At 42.0% G+C, this 24,680-nt stretch overlaps 1 protein-coding gene across 1 annotated transcript; it reads left to right on the forward strand.

Moving 5' to 3' along the window:
• Window positions 1-10,580: 10,580 nt before the first annotated feature.
• On the forward strand, window positions 10,581-22,400 carry gtpbp4 (GTP binding protein 4). Its single transcript, XM_061238278.1, has 17 exons — window positions 10,581-10,700; window positions 11,278-11,448; window positions 11,556-11,659; window positions 12,349-12,485; window positions 12,766-12,866; window positions 12,984-13,076; window positions 13,505-13,696; window positions 15,816-15,881; window positions 16,351-16,440; window positions 16,739-16,849; window positions 18,989-19,066; window positions 19,224-19,275; window positions 19,451-19,551; window positions 19,674-19,871; window positions 20,458-20,523; window positions 20,946-21,089; window positions 21,562-22,400. The coding sequence occupies exons 1-17, from the start codon at window positions 10,653-10,655 to the stop codon at window positions 21,712-21,714; spliced, it is 1,905 nt and encodes a 634-aa protein (XP_061094262.1). The 5' UTR covers window positions 10,581-10,652; the 3' UTR covers window positions 21,715-22,400.
• The last annotated feature ends 2,280 nt before the right edge of the window (window positions 22,401-24,680 follow it).

The following is a 24,680-nucleotide window of genomic DNA, read 5'->3' on the forward strand; positions in this document are numbered from 1 at the left end:
CTTCAGGATTTTTTGGTAGACAGCAGAATTCATGGTTCCATTTATTACAGCAAGTCTTCCAGGTCCTGAAGCAGCAAAACAGCCCCAGACCATCACACTACCACCACCATATTTTACTGTTGGTATGATGTTCTTTTTCTGAAATGCAGTGTTACTTTTACGCCAGATGTAATGGGACACACACCTTCCAAAAAGTTCAACTTTTGTCTCGTCAGACCACAGAGTATTTTCCCAAAAGTCTTGGGGATCATCAAGATGTTTTCTGGCAAAATTGAGACAAGCCTTAACGTTCTTTTTGCTCAGCAGTGGTTTTCGTCTTGGAACTCTGCCATGCAGGCCATTTTTGCCCAGTCTCTTTCTTATGGTGGAGTCATGAACACTGACCTTAACTGAGGCAAGTGAGGCCTGCAGTTCTTTGGATGTTGTTGTGGGGTCTTTTGTGACGTCTTGGATGAGTCGTCGCTGCGCTCTTGGGGTAATTTTGGTCGGCCGGCCACTCCTGGGAAGGTTCACCACTGTTCCATGTTTTCGCCATTTGTGGATAATGGCTCTCACTGTGGTTCGCTGGAGTCCCAAAGCTTTAGAAATGGCTTTATAACCTTTTCCAGACTGATAGATCTCAATTACTTTCTTTCTCATTTGTTCCTGAATTTCTTTAGATCTCGGCATTATGTCTAGATTTTGAGGATCATTTGGTCTACTTCACTTTGTCAGGCAGGTCCTATTTAAGTGATTTCTTGATTGAGAACAGGTATGGCAGTAATCAGGCCTGGGTGTGGCTAGAGAAATTGAACTCAGGTTTGATAAACCACAGTTAAGTTATGTTTTAACAGGGAGGGCAATCACTTTTTCACACAGGGCCACGTAGGTTTGGATTTTTTTTCTTCATTTAAAAACTGCATTTTGTGTTTACTTGTGTTGTCTTTGACTAATATTTAAATTTGTTTGATTATCTGAAGCATTTAAGTGTGACAAACATGCAAAAAAATAAGAAATCAGGAAGGGGGCAAACACTTTTTCACACCACTGTATTATAAGTTAGAAAATAAAAACTTACCTCTCTCCATGTATGTGATCGGTGTCCTCCTTCGCTGCTGATGACTTTGCTGATTTCTTCGATGAGAAGGTCACAGTCATCCGCAGATCCTTTACAACCACCGCCCCCCTCACTGTGCCCTTCCCCCCCTCTAGGCCCATCCCTTCCTTTTCCACTTTCTCCCCCCTTACAGACTCTGATGTTTCTCAACTCCTGCTCTGCCACCGCCCTACAACCTGTGCCCTTGACCCTATCCCCTCTTCTCTTCTCCAAACTATCACACCTGACATTCTCCCATTTGTCACCTCCCTTGTCAACTCCTCCCTGTCTTCCGGCTGTTTTCCGGCATCCTCCAAGAGGGCCCACATCACTCCGCTGCTAAAAAAGCCTACCCTGGATCCCTCCATCATCCAGAACTACCGCCCGGTATCTCTTCTTCCTTTCCTTTCTAAAACTTTAGAACGAGCCGCTTCTACTCAACTTTCTTCTTTCTTTTCTAATAACAACCTGCTAGACCCCCATCAGTCTGGCTTCAGATCGGGCCACTCGACAGAGACTGCGCTCCTCTCCGTCAGTGAGTCACTCCATGCCGCACGAGCAGCCTCCCTCTCCTCTGTCCTCATTCTTCTAGATCTCTCTGCTGCCTTCGACACTGTGGATCACTCCATCCTCCTGTCTGCCCTGTCAGCAACGGGCATCTGTGGCACAGCCCTGGACTGGATTGAGTCCTACCTCTCTGGTCGCTCCTTCCAGGTTGCCTGGGCTGGTTCGGTATCGACACCTCGGCCCCTCGCCACAGGAGTTCCCCAGGGCTCAGTCCTTGGCCCGCTTCTTTTTTCTCTTTACACTCGCTCCCTTGGCCCTGTGATCACTGCACATGGGCTACCCTACCACTGCTACGCGGGCAATACCCAACTCTTTGTCTCGTTCCCGCCGTCTGATACGCAGGTTTCAGCCCGTATCTCTGCTTGCCTGAGGGACATCCAGAGCTGGATGGACAACCACCATCTAAAGCTCAACCCAGGTAAAACTGAAATGATATTCATCCCTGCTAATACCTCTCCCCATCTGGATCTCTCCATTTCCCTCGGGGATACCACACTCACGCCGTCACCCAGTGCAAGGAACCTCGGCGTGGTGATGGACAGCAGACTGTCCCTTTCCGAGAACATTGCGGCGGTGACCCGGTCTTGCAGGTTCTTCCTATACAACATATGGAGAATCCGCCCCTTTCTCGCCCCCTACCTGACCCAGCTCCTGGTCCAAGCGATGGTTTTGTCCCACCTGGACTACTGCAACTCCCTCTTGGCTGGCCTCCCAGCGTCCGCCATCAGACCCCTCCAACTCCAACCAGAATGCAGCAGCTTGTCTGGTCTTCAACCTTCCCAAACACTCACATGTCACCCCCCTGCTTACTTCCCTTCACTGGCTGCCTGTCATGGTTCGCATCAAATTCAAAACATTGGTGCTAGCCTTCCAAGCAATTAAGGGGTCTTCCCCAGCTTACCTACAAAAAATCATCAGACCCTACACCCCTGCCAGACCTCTTCGTTCAGCCTCCACAGGCCGCTTGGCACCTCCCCCTCTCCGAACCTCCACCTCACGCAGGTCAGAACAGTAGAATCTCTTTCCATCTTCAAGCGCAAACTGAAGACGCACCTCTTCAAGCTGCACCTCTCCCTGTCCCTCCCTACCTCCCTGTAAACCTGAATTGTTGTCTTTCTGTGATATTTACTTGTGTATTAGGATGTTTAGTTTGGCTAGGTAAGTGGTTTGTTCATACATGTGCATGTTGCGGTATTATGATTTAAAAAATGTAATAAAAAAAATAAAATAAAATAATAATCTGATGATCAAATAGGCCCTGGTCCTTATCTTTGTTGTGCAGGTAGCAGTTGAAATTGTATTTCCCTCTAGGGTCTTTCAGCGCACTTATCCCTGGTTATAGGTATGCACTTTGCACTTTGTTGTACGTCGCTCTGGATAAGAGCGTCTGCCAAATGCCATTAATATAATGTAGTAGTGTTTTATACAAATGTAAGAACTGTATTATTTGTCCCATCCATCCATTATCTTAACCCACTTATCCTGAACAGGGTCGCAGGGGAGCTGGAGCTTATCCCAGCATACATTGGGCGAAAGGCAGGAATACACTCTGGACAGGTCACCAGTCCATCACAGGGCACACACACCATTCACTCACACACTCATACCCACAGGCAATTTAGACTCTCCAATCAAACCTGACCTGCATGTCTTTGGACTATGGGAGGAAACCGGAGTACCCGGAGGAAACCCATGCGAACACAGGGAGAACATGCAAACTCCACACAGAGAGGCCCCGGCCGACCGGGATTTGAACCCAGGACCTTCTTGCTGTGAGGCAAGCTACCCACTGCACCATCTGTGCCACCATTGTATAATTTGTATCTTCTTTTATATCTTATTTACGGGATTATCTGTTGCTAGAAGATAACTACCTCTTTCATTTTTATTTCACCCCAAGGCTCTTCATGCTTGCTAAGATAATTATTTGTTTATTGTGACTGTAAAGAACTACAATGTACAGCATTGTGGTGTTGTAGTATGAGAGGAATAATGGTTAGTAACTGTTTTGTAATAACATTCTTATGTTGTTTGTGTATTTCAAGGAATAGCCTGCTGGCTGCGACCCAGTGGATGGTCAGTATTGAGGGCAAGGTGGCTTGTGTACTGGACAGCCAGATTTTGTAGCTGCCCTAACAGTCCTATTCAGCTGCTTCTATGTCAGACTGTGCCACCCTGGGGCTGGGTGAGCATTTATCATTTGATGCAGTGAGCAGTTACAAAGGTGTTTTTTTTTTGTTTTTTTTTTACGAGTGAGCCACAAGTCGGGTACAGTTGTGGCGAGGAAAGCAGCTGCTGTCAACCTCCACATCAAAACGTTCCTCCTCTTCCTCATCAGACTTCAAATTAAAGACCACTCAACACACTCATACATGTGCACACACATACATCGGCATACACGCACTTACACTCACATCTGCACAGTACACTCACATACATACATATACAGCACACACTCATTGACACTCACAGCACACACTGAGACACACACACACAGCATGCACTCATACATCAAATAGTCTAATACATAACATATTAAATTGGTACTGGGTAATGTTATCTTTTAATCAGTCAAAGCCAAATAATTCATTTAGGTGACATGCCTTCTGACTCTTTCTCTTGACACTAGTTCCCTCTCTCTGTGTGGCTGACAGGCCTTTGTCTTTTTCTTTTTGCAGTGTGGTCCCTAAAGGAGCAGCAACAGAACCTACACCTGCAACTCCTATTTTAGCTATGCTGACATACACACACTGTCTGTGACATGCAGACTAAATATAATACATTTTAATTAAAATATATATATATATATTTTAGAATGTTCCCTTTCACTCCATCTTCATCTCTCTCTAATATGCGCGCACACACACACACACACACAAGTTGTTGTGAAATGTATGGTTGTTTGACAATGGAATACATTGTATATATTTGTTTCTCTTGTTATTGTATCCATTATTGTACTCATTAATTATTATAGAGATGTTCCATATTTAATTTTACAGTACAGTAGCCCCTAAAATACTGTATTCCTGTTTTACAGCATCAGTCACTGTACTGTACATGAATTACAGTCACTCTACTGTAATATAAAAATACAGTAACTTACTGGCAGCCGAGTTATGCCCAACTGTTACGACCCGGTCTAGGGTCAGGCCATAACAGGGTAGATGATAGGGAAATGGTGTGTAGAATGGTGGGTGGGAACGAAACGAACACTGCAGACCGACGAGCAACTCCGGTCCTGTCTGCCTAAACAAATCTAAATACACTTCGGCTAGTCTTCAAAGGCTTACTGGACTTGAAGTGGCATGTAGCCAATACCTCAATGGAGAACAAGTCTCCTCCCAGGATCACCTTAAAAAAATAAATAAAAGGAAAAATAACAAAGGCAAAAAACAAACAGTGTCAAGATGGAAGGATGCAATTCAGCTGTTGACACACTAACTTTACCGGAGTCACTATATGGCGAGCAGAGGGGCAAATCAAAGTCACAGTCAGGGTGGGCAAACAGGGGCGAACAGATCAAAAAGGGCTGGAAAAAGTCGTTAGGGATGCAAGGGTCAAAATCCAATCAGCAAACAGATCCAAAACGGGCTAGGCAGGAATCAAAGTGGAAAACAAATAAAGCAATGGTCATACACACTATCCGAATAGTAAACAAAGCAAAAGGACTAAGCAAAAGTCGTAGGTCAAACAAAAATACGGTCATACACAAGTTCAATCACAAAGTCAAAGTCAAACGCAAAAGGGTCATAGGTAGGATTGGCAGCCTTTTCAAATGAACGACCTGGTAGCAGAAATGACCAATTCTGTGGCAAACCGGAAGTAAACAAAGATACTTGCGCATCCCGCAAAGATGCAAATATAAAAGCTTGCGACAGAGGTCATAACACATCTTGCAGGAGATTTCTTTACAGTGTTATTATGTTGTATATAATTGTTACGCCTTTCCCCCTCCTTCTGCTGTTACTTCTCTACTGCTTGTGTTCTCCTCCGCTTTCAGGAAGTGGCAGCCATGCAGAGGTCGCTAGTGAGGGGAGGCTCACCTGGGTGGTGGGATTGAAGCTCCTATTTAACCAGCTGGCTCAGTCTCTTTCAGTCTCTCAGCTCCCACATGTGCTTCATTGTTTGTTTATTGGTTAGTTTGAATGATCAGTTGTTACTTTTTTGTTGTTCACACACCCAGGCATTTACAGACATCACTGATTTCTACTGATTGCACTTCATTTATGTTACTTGTTGTTAAGTTAATAAATCCTTTTCTTTATATTGACCACCCGTGTATGTTCTCCCTCCTGACTATTTGTATGAACCATGAGCCAGTTCATGACAGTAATATATACAATTAATTTTGTATCTGTTGAATTTATCAAAATAATAATATGCTGCCATGGTAATGCTATGCAAATAATTGGGTATAAATTATAAAGTTTTATTCTGCACAAACTGAATATAAACTACAGGACTGTAGCACGTTGTTAAAGATTTGTGCTGATACCTTGATGGAAAGCAGACTGATATTAGTGTTTGGGCTGATAAATGTAATTTCCTGTCTTTTGAGGCTTTCAGCAAATGCAAACATCTCACTTGCAACATTGTTTTTTGTGATTCATTCGTTTTTACACCAGGAGGTTCATTTAACTGTCCTATTATGTTAAGAGTTTATGCTTTTATGTTTGGGGTCGAATTGACAATTTAAATAAACGGTAAATGATTGCAAAAGGAAAATGTTGACACATTGGGTCTCATTCATGAAACGTTAGTAAGTCTATGTGCAGATTTCCACATAAACGTCCACGCTACTAAAAACCTACTCCGGATTCATGAACGCCGCGGGAAACCCAGATCTGATCGTAAACACATGTGTATGATCATGAATGCCAATCCATCGTAAAGTGAAAGCGCGCTCCCGGTAATCAGCAATTAGCATAAATCCCCGCCCATGAATAGACAATGATTGCCATATAAGGAGGTGTAGACGCATCCAGTCGACCTGTCAGTCATCATGGCGCAAACAAGGAAAGAGAGAGAAAGAAAGAAAGAAAAAAAAAAAAAATTTTCCGAAATAATCTTGGGTGAAATATATATTTTATTGAGTAAAAAATGTTTTATTTTCTTCTATCAGTAGTGGTGTTGTGACAGGGACAGGCAAAGCGAAGGCCTGGAAGGAGGTGACAGATGCTGTTAATGTTGCCTCTGTAGACAATAGAACCATATCCGAGGTTAAACGTAAATGGTTTGACATGAAACTGAAGGCAAAGAAACGCATAAGAGCACAAAAAAAAACATGCATCAGCCACAGGAGGAGGAGGCTCACAGGCACAAATATCACCTGCTGACGAGCGCATCGCTGGCATTGGGGAGACCTCTCTGTTAGGAATTATACCTGACGGAGACACCGACATGCCTCCACTGGAGACAACATCAAACCCAGATGGTAAGGTGATAATTGTTGTATCATAATACATTCTGAATACCATCACTGATAGCTTAGTGGTTAGTGTAGTTTAACCTAGGTCGTACAGTCCCACCAAACAAACAGAACATTTGTGGGGGTTTCTCTTCGGATTGAATGAAGTGGAAACGGGAAACCAGTAATGTTATATTGTGCGATATGGTGCGTAATGGATATCAGTGTCGGAATGTAGAGCTATTTAACATTCATTTCAAGAAAGGATACGGATAGCGTATAGCCCACTGCAGTTTTGTATGCATCGTCTTCAAATTATTTGAATCTTAATAGCCTAAAGCTCTGTTTTATACTATACAGCTCCAAACAACTCTTCAAGGGTTCTGAATTTCTGTATGTTTACACTAGCACTCGGAACTGTACTGTCCTCTCAGGTCCACTTTTGCACGTGTTCTTGTGTTTGATTTGCACTTTGTTGTACGTCGCTCTGGATATGAGCGTCTGCCACGTAATGTAACGTAATGTAATGTAAAAATAAGTCAGTCTGCAGCCAACGTAAATTAAAGATTTTTCAAATAAGATTTATTTAATGTTTCTTTCAAATGAAAAAAGAGCCACACATAAAACGAAAAAAAACAAACGTTGTGTCATATTTCTAGCTGGCGAGTGCTCCTCCCATGATGTGGCTCCACCACCTGCTGCCGCCGCTGCTGCTCCTGCTGCACCCAGGTACCGAGGCCGAAGAGGTGATCCGGCTGTCCTTACGGATGAGGTCCTGAGGAATCAAGAAAGTCTACTTACAGCAGTCAACCAAATCAACACGTCCCTCCAAGAAATTAACACCAGCTTGAAGGAAATCTGCAAGGCACTTTTGCGTCCTCAACAATAAAGTGTTATGTTGTCAGTATTGTGTGATGTCTGTGTTTATCCTGGGAAAACACTTATTTACTACAAGATAATCAAGCTACTCTCTTTTACTCTGATAATTAAATATAGCCTATTTGTATACATTTTAAAGAGCATGACCTGAAAATGAACTGAGGTAGCCTACTGAAACAGGATGTTGTATATAAATATAAAACAAAATACAAATGAAACTAACTTTTTGCAAAGCTTGTCGGCCTAAAATGTGCACAGCTTATTCAGTCTTAGCAACACTTACCTTGAAATTGCTCTACAAGTCGCTGGCGTGTCTATAGCAGCCGCATTTCGAGGCCCAAGAGCTGGTTCCGGAGGCAGTCGTTCCTCTGCATTGGGGACTTCAGGTAGGGGAATGCCCTGTTTAATGGCCACATTGTGCAGGACACAGCAGGCTAATATTATTTTGCACACCTTCACGGGTGCATAAAGAAGGGTACCACCTTTATTGTCCAGGCAGATCCATCTTGCCTTCAAGACCCCGTTTGTGCGCTCCACAACGGCCTGAGTAGCAGCGTGTGCCTCACAGATCAGTTGCACATTAACGGAATGAAAGTTTTTCCGGTTTATGTAAGCAAATGCATCACAAAGAATGTGTAATCTATTGAGTTGATTTTCATAGATAATTCACAATCATGAACCTAATCTGGATCTTAAACCTGCTAATTGCCAACTAATTTAACTAAATGTATTATATTTTTAATTGTCATGTTCATATCAAAGGCATCTGCGTATTGTTTACATAACAGCGCAATATGAATAAAAACGTAAATTTCCAATAGTGACAAGCATTATTTATGTGCATTCTTGAATTTACACAAGCACTACGCGTGGTCAGCAGCAGGTGTAGATTTTGTTAGTAGCTACGAAAAGATCGGAGCTACTAAAATATTGATGAATGCCAAAAACCCGTAAATTTCCCTCTACTCGCATTTTACACACAAATTCGTTCAGCTCACGTTTCATGAATGAGACCCATTGTGTGTCACCTTATTGTCTCCCAAATTGACAGATAGCCCATAAATATGAAAAATCCAAAGCAATCACGACGCAAAGGTTTGGCACCTGTATGGGAAAGTGCCACCAGAATCATCCACAAAGAAATCTGAGATGAAAATTACATTACATTAGATTAGAATAAGCAGGAGACAATCCTCCCCTGGAGCAATGCAGGGTTAAGGGCCCACCGGCCGCGCGGATGTTATTTTGGCTACACCTGGGATTGAACTGTCGTGTCTAGGAAACGACAGAGTCCAAATCTTCAGTTTGTCGAAAAACATCTTCGCGAGGGAAAAGACGACACCAGGCAGCAAGATCTTCAGGAAAATCAGACTTTATTAGCACACGTGCATAAAGCCGGATCAGCTCTCCAGAACTGAACCCCGACTGTCATTTGTACACCCATTTTATACACAGTTACTCCACCTACAACTCCTCCTCAAACCTCATTCTGGCAAATCACCCACACTTTTCTTATCGTAACTCCTCCCAACGCTCCTCCCACAACGTCATTGTGGAAAATTGCCAACGGTCCTTATGCTCTGCCAACTCTGTACAAAGTTCAGGGCATTCTGCCAACTACGTGTCCTCACTTCACCCCGCACCTGCTCTTGGCAAACTACCAGACCTCATAAAGTTCTGGATGCCCTCCCTCTAACACGTCATCCATACACGTCACTCTGTATCTTTCGCTTTTATAAGACAAACTAAGCAGCAGTAATCATTGAAAATATGCAGACAAACTAAACATTTCATTAATATTCACTTCTAATATACTTTTCTAATATACAGACATACTAAACATTTGATTAATTATTCTTTGCTCTCATTTCAACAGTTTTCACTGTGGTTCCTTGCGTTTTCATAAGCTCAGCTATAATTAATGTTCAAGGTCAAATAGATACACTTCTGGCATAAAACATTGAGAGTCCCGGAGAAATCAGCTGTACAGTCATATCTTGCTCTGCCCGTGTCCTTGACAGTTTGGTCTACACAGTACACAGTTCAAGACGGGGCCCCCCCCTGCCAGCTGGCTGGGCTCACTGTGTAATCCTAGCACAATTTAGCAGTTAATCAGTTTGAAACTATACAGGGTACATATCAAACTTTAATACAGATATATTGATAAACTTTTAGCACACATCGTCGAGAGTTTTGGAGGAACCAGCCTGCTCACTAAGGCGGAGTCTGATTTTGACTTGTGATTGGTTATCATGCTTTTAGGAGAGAGATCTTTCGTTCTGTGAATTTTCCCCTACAGAACCACCGACCTTATGGGTCCCAGTCATGTACCTTAACCACTACACTACTGGCCGCCCCTATAAATGGTTGTATATATTTTGACATACTATCAGAAATGAAATTATAAGAAGCAGATCTATTTCTGAATTCTCTACAGAATAACTGGTCTTGTGTAGGGATGTGTTTGATTTGGGTTATTTTTGCATACATTTTCTAGCGGTATCCAAAACACAGAAATGGCCCAATTTGAGATTGAGATTGGTTTTGAAACCAGTGATACATCAATGTAGCTATTTTCAAAGGAAGATCCAACCAGTGCAAACATAATGGAAGGTCGAACTTTTATTTTGAAATGCACATTAAATAACCGGAAGTAGAATTGTTAAACTCCTTCTTTTTCCTTTCGCTGGTTACCTTCCACCCGAGGAGGACCGAATAACGATGGCTCTTTATAACTTTAAGAAGATTATGGTGGTTCCCACCGCAAAGGTACAAGCTCTACTCTTTTATTTTGCCTTAATGTTTAGGTTATTTATGGATTTGTTCAAGTCTGAGCTTTTGTAGAGTCGGGAAATATAAGTCTTTAGGCGGGTAGGCACTGACTGTATCAGACACGTGTTTTGAACTCGTGGAGCCGACGTCTAATTTGCTAGCAAGCTAGCTGGTTACCAAAATCAGCACGTTAGAATGTCTGTTAGCGTCGTTAATCATACGATACTTTCATTGCATTTTATCAGTGAATACTGTTATTGCACGGCAACAACTGAGGCGAAAATACTTGTGCCTAAGGCTGTCAGTGGATACATTTCTAATATTTAGCAAGTTGAGCGAGAATCATTAGACATTTTCTTACGTGCGCTTGTTGGTTAGCTAACGTTAGCTAACGGTCAACTCATTACTAATGACATTCGATGGTTACCACGATAATCAATTTGTGCAACATTGAGGTTTTAGTCAGTCCAAATCTTATTTACGGCTGGAATTCTGGTTTTCAGGTATTTGCGTAGGTGCTAGATTACTTGGCCACTACTTGTTAATTTGTATTTTTCCTCCACCATCTTCGTAGGATTTCATAGACATCACATTATCGAAAACCCAAAGGAAAACCCCCACGGTTGTACATAAGCACTATCAGATCCATCGCATCAGGCATTTCTACATGAGAAAAGTGAAATTCACCCAGCAAAACTATCACGACAGGCTTTCTCAAATCCTGACGGACTTCCCAAAGCTGGACGTAAGTACAGATTAATTTATTTCATTTAGAAAACATTATTTATACAGCACATTTATGTTGATCCTTCCGTTTTAAGTGCATTGAATATTTATTTTGTATTTTCTCAGGACATTCACCCGTTTTATGCTGACTTGATGAATGTGCTGTATGATAAAGACCACTACAAGCTGGCCCTGGGACAGATAAACATAGCAAAGAATCTGATTGACAAGTAAGACTTCAATCTGTGATGTTCGTGGAGTATGGGAATTGGAGTGACATTACAAATAAGTGGTTGCAGGGGCATTTTAATGTTCAAGGAGCAGGGATTGGAACAAGGCTGTAGTTGCAAGTGGGATCCCACTGCTTTATCCTTGAGTTGGACCCTTTTTTGGTTTTATTTTTAATTTCTCTCAGGATTAAGGATGGTTATATGTAATGTAGTGTAATGTCATTGCTTAAAGATACAATTGGTAAGATTTTTGTGTTAAACATTGTTACAAGACCATTCCCATCATTGAAGGCTCACTGACATGTTGACTCACCCTCTGCCTGTGTTTATAGTCCTTAAATTTGGGTTTCAAAACCAAAACATTGTACAGATGTACAATAATTCAAGCTCATTGGTTGTAATTGCCACAGCCAATGGCATATTCACAGAGAAGGGTGAGGGATAAACAGTGTTGTGGTTTGAGGTTGTTTGTTGCTGCAGTTCCTCTTGAAGTCCGAAATGACCTATTGTAGCTTTAAAATCTAAATCATCAACAAAGCAGTATTATGAGTTGATGTCGAGTTGTGCACGTTGGAAAAAGTTAATTAAGTGCCTTTGTTATTTGTGATTGATTAAGTGTGACTTCTATTTGCATTTTTGTTTTTAAAAGTGATGGCTGAAGCAGGCTCTTGTTGTGTTTGTTATGGCAGTGTTGCCAAGGACTATGTGAGGCTAATGAAGTACGGGGATTCCCTGTACCGCTGTAAGCAGCTGAAGCGGGCAGCTCTGGGCAGGATGTGTACCATCCTGAAGAGGCAGAAACAGAGCCTGGAGTACCTGGAGCAAGGTAATCGTTTTGGATTTAAATACTTCTCAAAGCTTTTGTGAGGTAGTTGACCAGAATTCCGTCTGTGATTATTCAGGTGGGTCACTCTCCCAAACTGCAAGCTTTGTTTGCTGTCATTAATAAGTGTCTGGCGAAAAAGTACAATACAATTGTGTTGGTCTTAGTTGGTTCAATAAAGCCAGTGCAGGGTGGCATTCCTTACTATCACTTTTTTAAATACAAAAAATAAATGTGCGAACCAAGACTAGAAGGTAAGACTCTTTTTCCATTTGTCCTTTAGTGCGGCAGCATCTCTCCCGTTTGCCAACCATTGATCCCAACACAAGAACCCTCCTGTTGTGTGGCTACCCCAATGTTGGCAAGTCAAGCTTCATCAACAAGGTATCGGGTGTCTTCAGCTCATGTTCACATTGATCCTATTTTAGAATTTATCATGTTTGTTTATCATTAGAATTGTTAAAATGTCTTGCATTATAACCTGGCTTACATGTTTCCCAGGTAACCAGAGCGGATGTGGAGGTACAGCCATATGCTTTCACCACCAAATCCCTGTTTGTCGGCCACATGGACTACAAGTACCTACGCTGGCAGGTGAGTTCACGTCTCAAGCTATTCCTATCTCAACTCAACCCGCCCCCCCCCCCCCCCCCCCCATCTCAATGCTTCAAGGCCCTGTTTGTTTGTTTGTTTTCAACTGGACAATTAACGTAGCTTGCCTTGTACATCTATTTACGCCGTTGGACTATTTTACTGAAAGAGATCGTAAGTTTCAGGCACTGTAGTTGCAGGTGTCCTACCTGAGAACCTCCAAGCTATTGACTGGATGCCCAGTGTTATTGCTGTTTATTTCATTATTTCTGTTTTTGTTGTTTTTGTCTCCTACTTAATGTCAAACCTAATGTCTTAATCATACCACCACTTGGTTACATGGCAGGCTCACCTGCTAAACTATAGTGGGGGATTGTGTTGCGTGTAGACAGTAGTGTGTCTAAATACTTGATGGTGACCCCCTGCCCCAGGTGGTTGACACCCCTGGGATCCTGGACCACCCGCTGGAGGAGAGGAACACCATCGAGATGCAAGCCATCACCGCCCTGGCCCACCTGCGCTCGGCCGTGCTGTACGTCATGGACGTGTCCGAGCAGTGCGGCCACACCCTGGAGCAGCAGCTGGAGCTCTTTAACAACATCAAGCCCCTCTTCGCCAACAAGGTGAGCTGGCTCCCTGTGCCCATATGCTCCTGGACACGGAACATCAGGGATATGAAACTGACTATGAAACCTGGAGCTGCCTATAGCCTAGTGGCTAAGTTGCTTGACTGGGACCCATAATGTTGCTAGTTCAAACTCCAGTGAAACCACAATAAGATCCATGCAAGTGTGAGCCCTTGAGCAAGGCCCTTAACCCCACATTGCTCCATGGGGAGATTAGCCCCTGCTTAGTCAAATCAACTGTAAGTCACATTGGGTAAAAGCGTCAGGTAAATAACTAACATAATGTAATGGATAAATTATCTTGAAATCCAGTTTGTGTGTTCTTGGGGGCTGCGGTTGACTGATGTATTTGCCGTTTGAAAAAGGAATTGATGGGGCATATGCCATTTTGAAGCTAAACGGCACCATGAGCATGCAGGTAAATCTGTTGATACAACCCCTGGCAAAAATGATGGAATCAAGTAGAGGAAATAAATTATGGAATCACTCAATGTTGAGGGGGAAAAAATTATGGAATCAATTAATACTTTCTTGCTCCTCCTTGGATTTTTATGATGGCCTGAATTCTTCAAGGCATGGACTGCACTAATGAAAAACAATATTCTCCATCAAGCTGGTTCCAGCTTTCTCAAACAGCGGTCGACAGATCAGCTTTGCATGATGGAGCCTTGTCATGGAACATTTTTTATTTATTTCCACCATATATTTTTTATTATCGGATTAAGATCCGGACTGTTTGCTGGCCATGTCATTGAGTTGAGTTCTGAAGAAAAGCTTTCACACTCTTTGCTCTGTGGCAAGATGCATTGTCATCCTGAAAAATGACTTCCTCATCACCAAACCTATTTTCTATCGATAGAATGAGAAAAGTGTCTAAGATTTCAATGTACAACTGTGCATTGACTGTTATGTTTTTTTGGGGGGGTTTGTTAATTGTTTTGATTGCTATCTCCCCTAGTCCTTGACCTGACATGCAGCCCCATATCATAAATGACTGGGGAAATTTGCTTGTTTTCTTCAGGCAGTTATCTATGTATGTTTCATTGGAACGGCACCAGACAAAACCTCCAGCATCATCGCCTTGTCCAATGCAGATTTGTGATTCATCACTGAATATCACTTTCATCCAATCATCCACACTCCATGATTTCTCCTCTTTAGCCTTCTGCCACCTTGTTTTCTTCTGTTTAGGTGTTAGTGCTGGTTTTCGTTTGGCTTTTCTGTATGTAAATCCCATTTCATTCAGCCGATTTCTTACAGTTCTGTCGCAAGCATTGTGCATTTTCTATTTTCAAGGCATATTGATTTGAGTTTTCTATCCTGACACTTTGACTACTTCCGTGGTCTACCTGTATGTTTTCCTTTTATAACCTTCCCATTTTGTTTATACTTGCACCAAAACACAGCTGACTGGGAACGACCAACATTTTTGCCACAACATCTTTTGCCACATTTCCTTCTTGAAGGAGTTTCATAATCTTTTCTGTTGTTTCAACTGACAGCTCTCTTCTTGGAGCCATGTTTCCCATCAATTAGCCAAGTCCAACAGCTTGTTAAGGTCTGCAAACACTCCCTTTTAACTGTCGACTAATTTGCATATGCTGGTATTTGTTTTACAAATACAAATTATAAAGTGATTCCATAATTCTCTCCTCAACATTGAGTGATTCCATAATTTCTTCCTCTACTTGATCTGGAAAAAAGTATGTCATGAATTAAAATATTTTAATCAAATTTGTTTGAGGTATGTTTCATGAAGCCAGACTGTTCAGCTGTTAAACAAAATTAGTTTTGTGTCAGATCTGTGATTTGTTATTTTCTATGAAGTAAAAAAGCTGGATGAACATCCTCTAAGTGTGCTGATTCCATCATTTTTGCCAGGGGTTGTAGGTTAGCTCAAGCTGATGCTACAAACTGCCTCCTTGCAGGGTTGAGTTATGCATGGAGAACTGGAGATGGATACCTTACAGTTTATTGAGACCGTTTTCATAAACTGTTCTTTAGAATACATGCAGACCTTGATGGAAAGGGGGTTTGTGTAGCCTCTTATTAAATCAGGTTCCATGTTTTGTCTGAATTAAACCGAATGCTTGGGCTGCTGTTTTTTCTGCTTTAGCCTTTGATCGTGGTGGCCAACAAGTGTGATGTGAAGAAGATAAACGAGCTCTCGGAGGAGAACCAGGTTAGTGTGTTGGCTGCAGTGCACTATGGTCAAGTTGACCAGGTCTTTCAACATTATTTTGCAATGAGTCTTGTGCTGAGCCGTATTATACTGCATACGGCACATTGGGTCTCAATACACTTATTTATTTTGCGTATCCTTCTGAGCTAATCTTGACCTTTTACAAATTTTTAGAGTAGCCGTAGTGGTGCTGGCAACGGGATTACAAATTGTTTTGATGACATCACTTTTATGGCTGGAAGGGAAAATGAAAATCAAGAACCTGATTGGACCATACTGATTAACAATTGATCACATTGTTCAGCCAACAACCTGGCTCGACTTTTTTTTACCTGGGTCTTGAGAAATGTGGTTATTGCTCTACTGAAAAGTAGTTGGCCAAACAGGTCTATAGTTGGCCATTTTACCAACAGCCTGCACTTTTTTGTTTTTTTCCTATTTTTTTGTTCATGTTTCTGTCTTGTCGCAGAAAATCTTTACAGATATCATTGCTGAGGGCATTTCTGTGATCGAAACCAGCACGTTGACCGAAGAGGGGGTGATTCAGGTCAAAACCGAGGTGAGAAATTCATTCACAGGCAAATTTGAGCATATTAATCAATTCTCCATTTTAGGGATGTCTTGGTGGAGGTGGGAGGCTCCTGTTGTTGATGCGTGAGCATGTGGTGTCACTTGTCAATCATTGACGAATACAAACTAATCAATATAGTCTACTGTCTAGATCAAAATAGTGCTTTTCAAAATTGTGAATCATTGATGGCCAGAAATCATGAATTCTGACCACTAATCCTATAACCTCCTGACTCTGCATGCACCAATTAGATGATTTCACAATCAAATTTTCTCTTTAATTGCAGGCTTGTGATAAGCTGCTTACTCATCGTGTCGAGACGAAAATGAGAGGAAAGAAGGTGCATGACGTTCTCAACAGGCTGCACCTGGCTTTGCCTGCCAAGAGGGATGAGAAGGTCAGTGTGTGTAACTGCTGTAACCGGCCTCTGCTTTACGTTAGTGTGTATGTCTGTCGTAAAAGGCCCCTGATTTACCTCAGTATGCATAACTGCTGTAAAAGGCCCCTGATTTACCTCAGTATGCATAACTGCTGTAACAGGCCCCTGATTTACCTCAGTATGCATAACTGCTGTAAAAGGCCCCTGATTTACCTCAGTATGCATAACTGCTGTAAAAGGCCTCTGCTTTACTTCAGTATGTGTAACTACTGTAAAAGGCTTCTTCTATACTTCAGTCGGTGTAACTGCTGTAAAAGGCTTCTGCTTTACTTCAGTGTGCATAACTGCTGTAAAAGGCCATGTTTTACAAAAACCTAAGCTGTTGGTGAAATGTGAGCCTGTATGACATCTGCACTGGGTTATAGAACTGTTTTGCAGTATAGGCCTTGGAAGTCTGACGTAACCCAGAGCAAACCATTGCCCATATATGGATTTCTGGGTCAAAGCACAATTTCGCTATGGGAAAAATAAATGGGCTTGTCACATAACGGTCTCTGTCACAGTCTGTGATTTAAGATGGCATTTAATATTTGGACGTTTTTCTCCAAACTAATTTCTCTCTTAAGCGGCACTAGGTCCACTGAATTTCTGCTTAACAGAACAGTACATTTACATTTACATTTTAGTCATAGTGCATAGGTTCTTCCACAAGTCAAAGCATCACATCCATAACTAGGAAAATACATAGGAAGTGCTGTTTTAAGCATATAGTCATCATAAGTGCAATTAAAAAAAGAAAATAAAAATTTGGGGGGGGGTTAGACAGGAGAGATAGGGATATCAGAAAGGGGGGCGGGGGAAATCAGGAGGGAGGACTAAGGTATGAAGTTTGAAGAGGTGTGTTTTTAGTCTGCGTCGAAATAGGGGGAGGGATTCTGCTGTCCTGACAGTGGTAGGCAAGTCATTCCACCACTGAGGTACCAGAACGGAAAACAGGCGTGAACGTGCAGCTCGACCGCCAGATGCTCGTAGTGAGGGAACCATAAGGCGACCAGAGCTGGCAGACCGGAGTGGTCTAGCTGGGGAGTAGAGAGTGATCAAGGATTGTATGTAGGGTGGGGCAGTTCCCTTAGCAGCCTGAAATGCCAACACTAGGGCCTTGAATCGGATGCATGCAGCAATAGGAAGCCAGTGGAGGCCAATGAGAAGCGGAGTAACATGAGCCGACCTGGGCTGATTGGTGATCAGGCGGGCTGCAGCATTCTGGACCAGCTGGAGGGGCTTGATGGCACAAGCTGGGAGACCAGCTAGGAGGGAGTTGCAGTAATCCAGGCGGGAAATGACGAGCGCCTGGACTAGGAGCTGGATGGCTTTCTCCGTCAGGAGATGACGGATACGGCGTATATTGTACAGTAGTGTTGCGCATCGGCTTTTAGCCTGTCTAGGGCCTTGTTTCAACACAGCAATCCAGGATAATGTAATGTACACTGATTATCGTTTATTATTAATTAAGGGCTTAATCCATTTTGTTATTTACGGCTCACGTCTTGTGAGATGAGTATCGGACAAGTCCTGTGACTTGGGCTACCAGTGGCTCTGAAATTCTCATTATAAATCGAAATCTTTTGTGATGTGGAAAGGAGGCCTCGATGTATCATCTCATTACATTCCTCTAATTTACACTTTCTTGCTACGTCAATTAGATCTTTGCCTTACATTATTATCTCAACGTACCACGTATTAAAGTCTTTGCTACCTACAGCTCTTAACAATTGGTTGTGATATGATTAGCATGTTCCTTTTTTAATATACATTGAATGGAGGCACAAACAAATAGCTAATCCTTCCAGTTCATTCAATGGGCTGTTCTATGAAGGCTTGCTATTGGCTGATTCATGGGTGGCGTCATTGTAGTTCCTCTTTACGGCACTTGAGTGTGCTGTGAATTGAACTGAGATCAGCACCTAAGAATGCTGCTTACTCTTTCCAAAAAAATGGTCTCAGCTCTGTTATGCACAGCACCTAGGTCATACTTTTTGATGAGAATTTTTTAACTCTTAAGTCAGACTTTGAGACCATTCTGAGCGGCTCCTGGTCTTCATGGAGCTCAGTCAGCCAATGTCATTTCATTTCAGTTTCTCTTGCACTTTCCAACAGGAGCGACCTCCTTTTATTCCGGAAGGTGCCATGGCTCGCAGGAAGGCAATGGATGTCGATGCGCCTAAACGCAAACTGGTATGAACATCCACGAAGTGTAGCATACCCCTCTGAAATTGTGATGACACTGATGTACACACCAACACCATGGAGATGAGTTGAGAGGATTCTGTCATTTTGCACAAAGGTAGGCTATTGGGTTGGATCAGACTAATTTCCCATTATTCTTTTTCAGGAGAAAGATCTGGAGATGGAGCTAGGTGATGATTATGTTCTGGATCTCCAGAGTAAGTTTTTTTTATTTTACTTCAACTAGAATGTCTTTGGGTTAATTTGACACAAACTATTGCAATATCTGAGCTAATTTAATGCCACACTGCTCTCGCACCAGTGTGTAGTTCTGCTGAGCAGTGTCATCATTGTATATTTTTACTGACCTAACGTATCGTTGGAATCTTCCAGAATACTGGGACCTGATGAATGAGGAGGAGAAGAAGGACACAATCCCTGAAATATGGGAAGGCCACAACATTGCCGATTACATTGACCCTGAAATAATGAAGGTCAGTGCAGTCTCACTGACACTCAAGGCTGGGTACCTCTGGGTGGGTGGGGTGGGGTGGGGTTGGTTAGAGAAGGACCAGTTTGGATTCTGGCCCTCATTTCCCTAATCTCCCTGCCACAGAAACTCGAGGAGCTGGAGAAAGAGGAGGAGCTCAAGGAGAAGGCCGGGGAGTACGACTCTGACGAGGAGAGCGAGGACGAGGAGATGCAGGAGATCAGGCAGTTGGCCAAGCAGATCCGTGAGAAGAAGCAACTGAAAGTTTTGCATTCCAGAGAGAAGGACATTCATGGCCCCAGGATGCCCCGAACCGCCAAAAAGGTACAACTAATGAGTCTGCGCTCGGTGACTTCACTCCCCTCCACATTTTTATTCCTGATATTTACTCATAGTAATGTCACAGAGCATCTTGGACCTTCCTTATTTTATGGGGCTGAATCTTTTAAATAAGCTTTGATGAACATGTATTCCTATTACAAATCACTGCGAGTTACGAGTGGTTTTTCACATTAATAGATGGTTATAGTAAACCAATCTCTAATTGAAATCTGATTATCATGATAGTCATGGCTGTGAAATGTCTGGTTCTGACTGCATGTATGTATGCATGTATAGCAGTGTAGTAGCTGTTTTAATTATTCATTATTATTGATTGCAGTCATTCAAGGTTAAAGTAGTCCCTTTAAGTTCATATAGTTATACGTATTTAAATGCATGCTAAATGTATTAAGCCTTAAATTAGTAGGCTTATAAATGAGTCTATAAATAATCTCCTTTAAAATGAATGAATAATCTGTAATAATGAGGATGAATTTAATATAATTTGAGCATAAATATTTGGATGAACGTTGGGTAGATGAACTGGCAGGGTGCATTTGAATTCATGGTCTCTCTTCTGATGTTGCAGGTGGAGAGGAAGACCCTAGAGAAAGAGATGGGTGATCTTGGCCTTGATATGAACAACACAGACGATGTGAGTAGTTTGGTGGATTACGAGTGGGGGTGTGGCGGTGTTTACAGTTGTTGCCATGGGCCATGGGTTCCTTCACTCAAATCCTCAAATTTAGACTGATAAAATAAAGTCTTTTTTTTTACAGAGGTCTTGTAAGGTGATTTACTTTCTTTTCCCCAAATTTCCAAAAGCTTCCCTTTCTGTTCCCTGATCAGATTTAAGAGGTGATCCTGAGGCATTGTTAATCTTCATTGATATTGGGGCTGTTTTCTACTGTTTTATTAGCACACCACAACACTCATGATATAACCTCTCACAGGTTGCACGGGTTCTTGAATGTCAGGGAATGGGACCATGAAAGTATTGCAAGACCTATAATTGGTGAGGTAGATGTGTGGGGCTTGGCTTAGTTTTGGATCTCTCTGTTCTCCCCTCTCTTTCAGACTCATTATGTAGCACAGGCCCGCAGATCCAGGAGCGTCGCCAAGAAACGCAAGCGGGAGGTATCCCAGGCCCCCACATCCCGAACCCGCAGCCAGAGTGCTTCCCGCCCCCCGAGGGACAAGTCCGGAGTCCGAGATGCAAAGGTACGCATCTGACTCGTGTTTGCGTTCGCCTGTGTGGGTGCAGCAGTTCTTGCTACCTGAAGGCTATCGGTGCTGCTGTTGCATTCTTGTACAGGCCATTTCACCATAAACCGGTGGTTCCCAGTTCTCTCCTCACGTACCCCCACCCGGATCAAGGAAAGTAATTTGCGTTGCATTAAATTCCTTGTTCCGGCTGGGGGTCCCATTGGGGGTCCCATTGGTCCCGGCTGGGGGTCCCATTGGTTTAGGAACCACTGCTCTAATTTTCCTTCATGACGTATTTTGCTGCATCAAAGGATGTGCGTCTACTAAGAATGCAAGTGACGTATTGTTGAATGTGCAGTGCTCAACAGCTGTATTTGTGTGGTCAGCCCAGCCATGTCTCAAGCCTCATTACAGACTTTGACAGCTGACCACTGCTAGATATTTTTCTTGATGATTGTATTGATTTGGCAACACTTTCTCTCCCCAGATGTTGAAGAAGGTCAAGACAATAATGAAGAACTCACAAAAGGGCATGAACAGAATGGGCAAAAAAGGAGAGGCTGATAGACATGTTTTCGACCTCAAGCCCAAACATCTGCTATCTGGCAAGAGGAAATCTGGTACCAATGACCGCAGATAATCTCCCATAGAGAGAGTGATGTCTTCTATGCTGGCTCCACTCTCCACCCAGGGTGGTGTCTAACACGCCAGGTTGTTTAACTGATTCTGCTTTTATGAAAGCTAGATTTTTACAGATGCAAATTGCTTTTTTTTTTCCTTCTTTTTTTTGCCCTGTTTCCTTCTTCAAGCAGGATATCCCCTGTAATGTGGTGGAGAGCAGGGAACTTGACTGCTGGTACAAAGCAGGAAAATGCATTTCCTTTAACAAGGTGTATACAAATGAAATGACTTCCTGCCATGTAGAAATGCCACACCAGTCTCTGTACTCTTCAGACTGAGTCTGTGGGCAAGTCCTGCCACAGTATTAATGTGGTCCAAATGAAATTCTTCCACAAGGTTAGTGAGTCGCCCTGTGATGAGTACTGTGTAGGTGTTTCGATCTGTAAAAGCGGAGGTTGTAGGAACAGAACAGATTTCGGGATTTCCATTTATGAGGCTTGTTGCAGGTCTGCCACATGCTATTTAATTCCCTCATACGATTCTGATTGTGATTATGAATGCATTACAGCATATGTGTTGGTGGACCTAAGATGTATTTGTACAGCCTATTTATGGATATCCAGGAATGTAATCTCTTTTCTTTCTGGTAAATCATCATGGACTGTTCCCCCACAGTGACTAATATTAAAACATTCAAAATACAAAGTGTTGTCTGAACATTTATTGTGCTTGTTTGAATGACTAACACTTAAGGTGTTGTGGGTGTTCAGACACCTTAATCAGCAGTGATTAAAATTAACAGTGTTGAGGCCTCCATTTCAGTGAGTTTTTCATTTTGTCACTACAACGCAACAGGCTAGTTGTTCACAGTAATGTTGTAGTACAGTACTACAGGCTGTTTGTGGACAACTCCACACAAGGTGAATTGCCATCAAATTTAGTTTTTGCATGGCCATTTCACATTGCTGCTTTGGCTTGTTGCATACTTTCATATCCTCATTGCAGGTTTTCATGTCCATCTACATCCCAAAAGGCATGAAATATTTGGTGAAATATAATTTTGAGGTAAAAATGAAAACCTAGATATAATACGATTACATTTGCAAGGGAAAAGCTTGTCGTTATTACTCTGATTAATACTTTGTTTGGTTCTCAATTTGTATTTTCAGCTTTATCATCTGGGCCCAGTATTTAAAAACCTTTTTGGATAGGATTTCAGTAATTAGATGGGATTAAATCTCAAAATTGTGTATTTCAAAACAAGAAGCTGTGATCCTGATCCTAAAAATTGGGATCAGGATTTTGTAATACAATCCTGCCTAGAATCTACATTGAATGTTGGTTGGTTTAAAAATAAAGGTGGAGATTAGTTTTGACACTGAAAATCAGAATAATCTTGATCCCACTGAAAGGGTGGATTCAGGATGGATTCTAAGTTAATGTAGGGACATGTGGGACACATTTAAAAAAAGGTTTTATCCAGAGATTGTACATTAATTAACACAAACCCTTTCCAAAACTCAATTCTAAATGGACAATAAAATATTTAAGAACCCACAACACTAAAAGTAGTATAAAGAAAAAACTTGAAAATTGTAAATACTTTGGGGATGTTGTTTGAAAATATATTTTGTTATCTACTCTAAAATAATTGCCTAATGGGTAGGTGCAAATACAAGAATATCATGGTTCTTCTTCAGAGGAGTGCCAGAATCCAGATGGACCAGTTGGACAGTCCGAGATGCACGGTAGTGAACCATTATTTTAACTACGGTTGATTGATCAGTAAAAATATTATGCTCTCTGACCAATTAGAAGTTATTTTTTACACATTTTTAAAGTTAACGTGTTTTTCATTATTGTTATATTGTTCATTATTCACATTGAATTTTTTAATTAGACTGACTTTGGCCTATGTACAGTCACTGAGTACAACTTATTCATGCAATTATCTAATCAGCCAATCATGTGGCAGCAGTGCAATGCATAAAATCATGCAGATACGGGTCAGGAGCTTCAGGTAATGTTCCCATCAACTATAAGAATGAGGAAGAAATGTGATCTAAGTAACTTTGACCTTGGAATTATTTTTGGTGCCATAAAGGGTTTGAGTATCTCAGAAGCTGCTGATCTCCTGGGATTTTCACATACAACAGTCTCTCGAGTTTGCAGAGAATGGTGCAAAGAAATGTGGAGTGAGCAGCAGTTCTGCGGGTTAATGAGAGGTCAGAGGAGAAGGGCCAGACTGGTCAAAGCTGACTGGAAGGTGACAGTAATGCAAACAACCCCACATTACTACGGTGGTATGCAGAAGAGCATTTCTGAACACACAATGCATCAAACCTTTTAAATGAATTGGCAACAGCAGCAGAATTTGGTCAGAATTAATGGTCTACTCAATGGTGAGAAGTACAAGCATACTTATCCAGCATGCAATACCATCAGGGAGGCCCCAAATGAATTCTGCAACAGGACACCGACCCCAAACATACAGCCAATGTCATTAAGAATTGATGCTGTTTTGAAGGCAAAGGGTGGTCACACCAAATATTGATTTGATTTAAATTTTTCTTATGTTCATTCACTTCTTCTGTTCATGCATTTTGTTGATTGATAAAAAATAAACTATTAACATTTCTAGTTTTGATAGCATTCTCATTTTACAGCATTTTTTCACACCAGCCTAAAACTTTTGCACAGTACTGTATATCTTGTTCACCTTGAAGACCAGAGAGCTGTCTTTGGGAGAAAAGAGATCAGATACATTGCACAAGCATTGGGGATAGCTTGTACAACAACTAAGTATGTCCTGAAAAAGAGGGACACTGCTGGCATACTGAGCAACAGATATCAAACTGGTCGACCAAGGAAAACAACAGCATAAGATGTGAAGAAAAACCCCAAAGTGTCAGTCAGTGACATCACAAACAATCTCCATAGGGCAGGGTATCTCAATCAACTGTTAGAAGAAGACTTCTAGAGAGG

The sequence above is a fragment of the Conger conger genome, chromosome 4 (assembly GCF_963514075.1).
Source record: "Conger conger chromosome 4, fConCon1.1, whole genome shotgun sequence".
NCBI classification, from domain to species: Eukaryota; Metazoa; Chordata; class Actinopteri; order Anguilliformes; family Congridae; genus Conger; species Conger conger.

Excerpts from the sequence above, each read along its gene's own strand:
- gtpbp4 (XM_061238278.1), top strand. The coding sequence starts at position 10,653 with ATGGCTCTTTATAACTTTAAGAAGATTATGGTGGTTCCCACCGCAAAG. Across the intron at positions 20,524-20,945 it reads ATATGAACAACACAGACGAT|ACTCATTATGTAGCACAGGC; the intron begins GTGAGTAGTTTG and ends CCTCTCTTTCAG. Across the intron at positions 21,090-21,561 it reads CCGGAGTCCGAGATGCAAAG|ATGTTGAAGAAGGTCAAGAC; the intron begins GTACGCATCTGA and ends TTCTCTCCCCAG.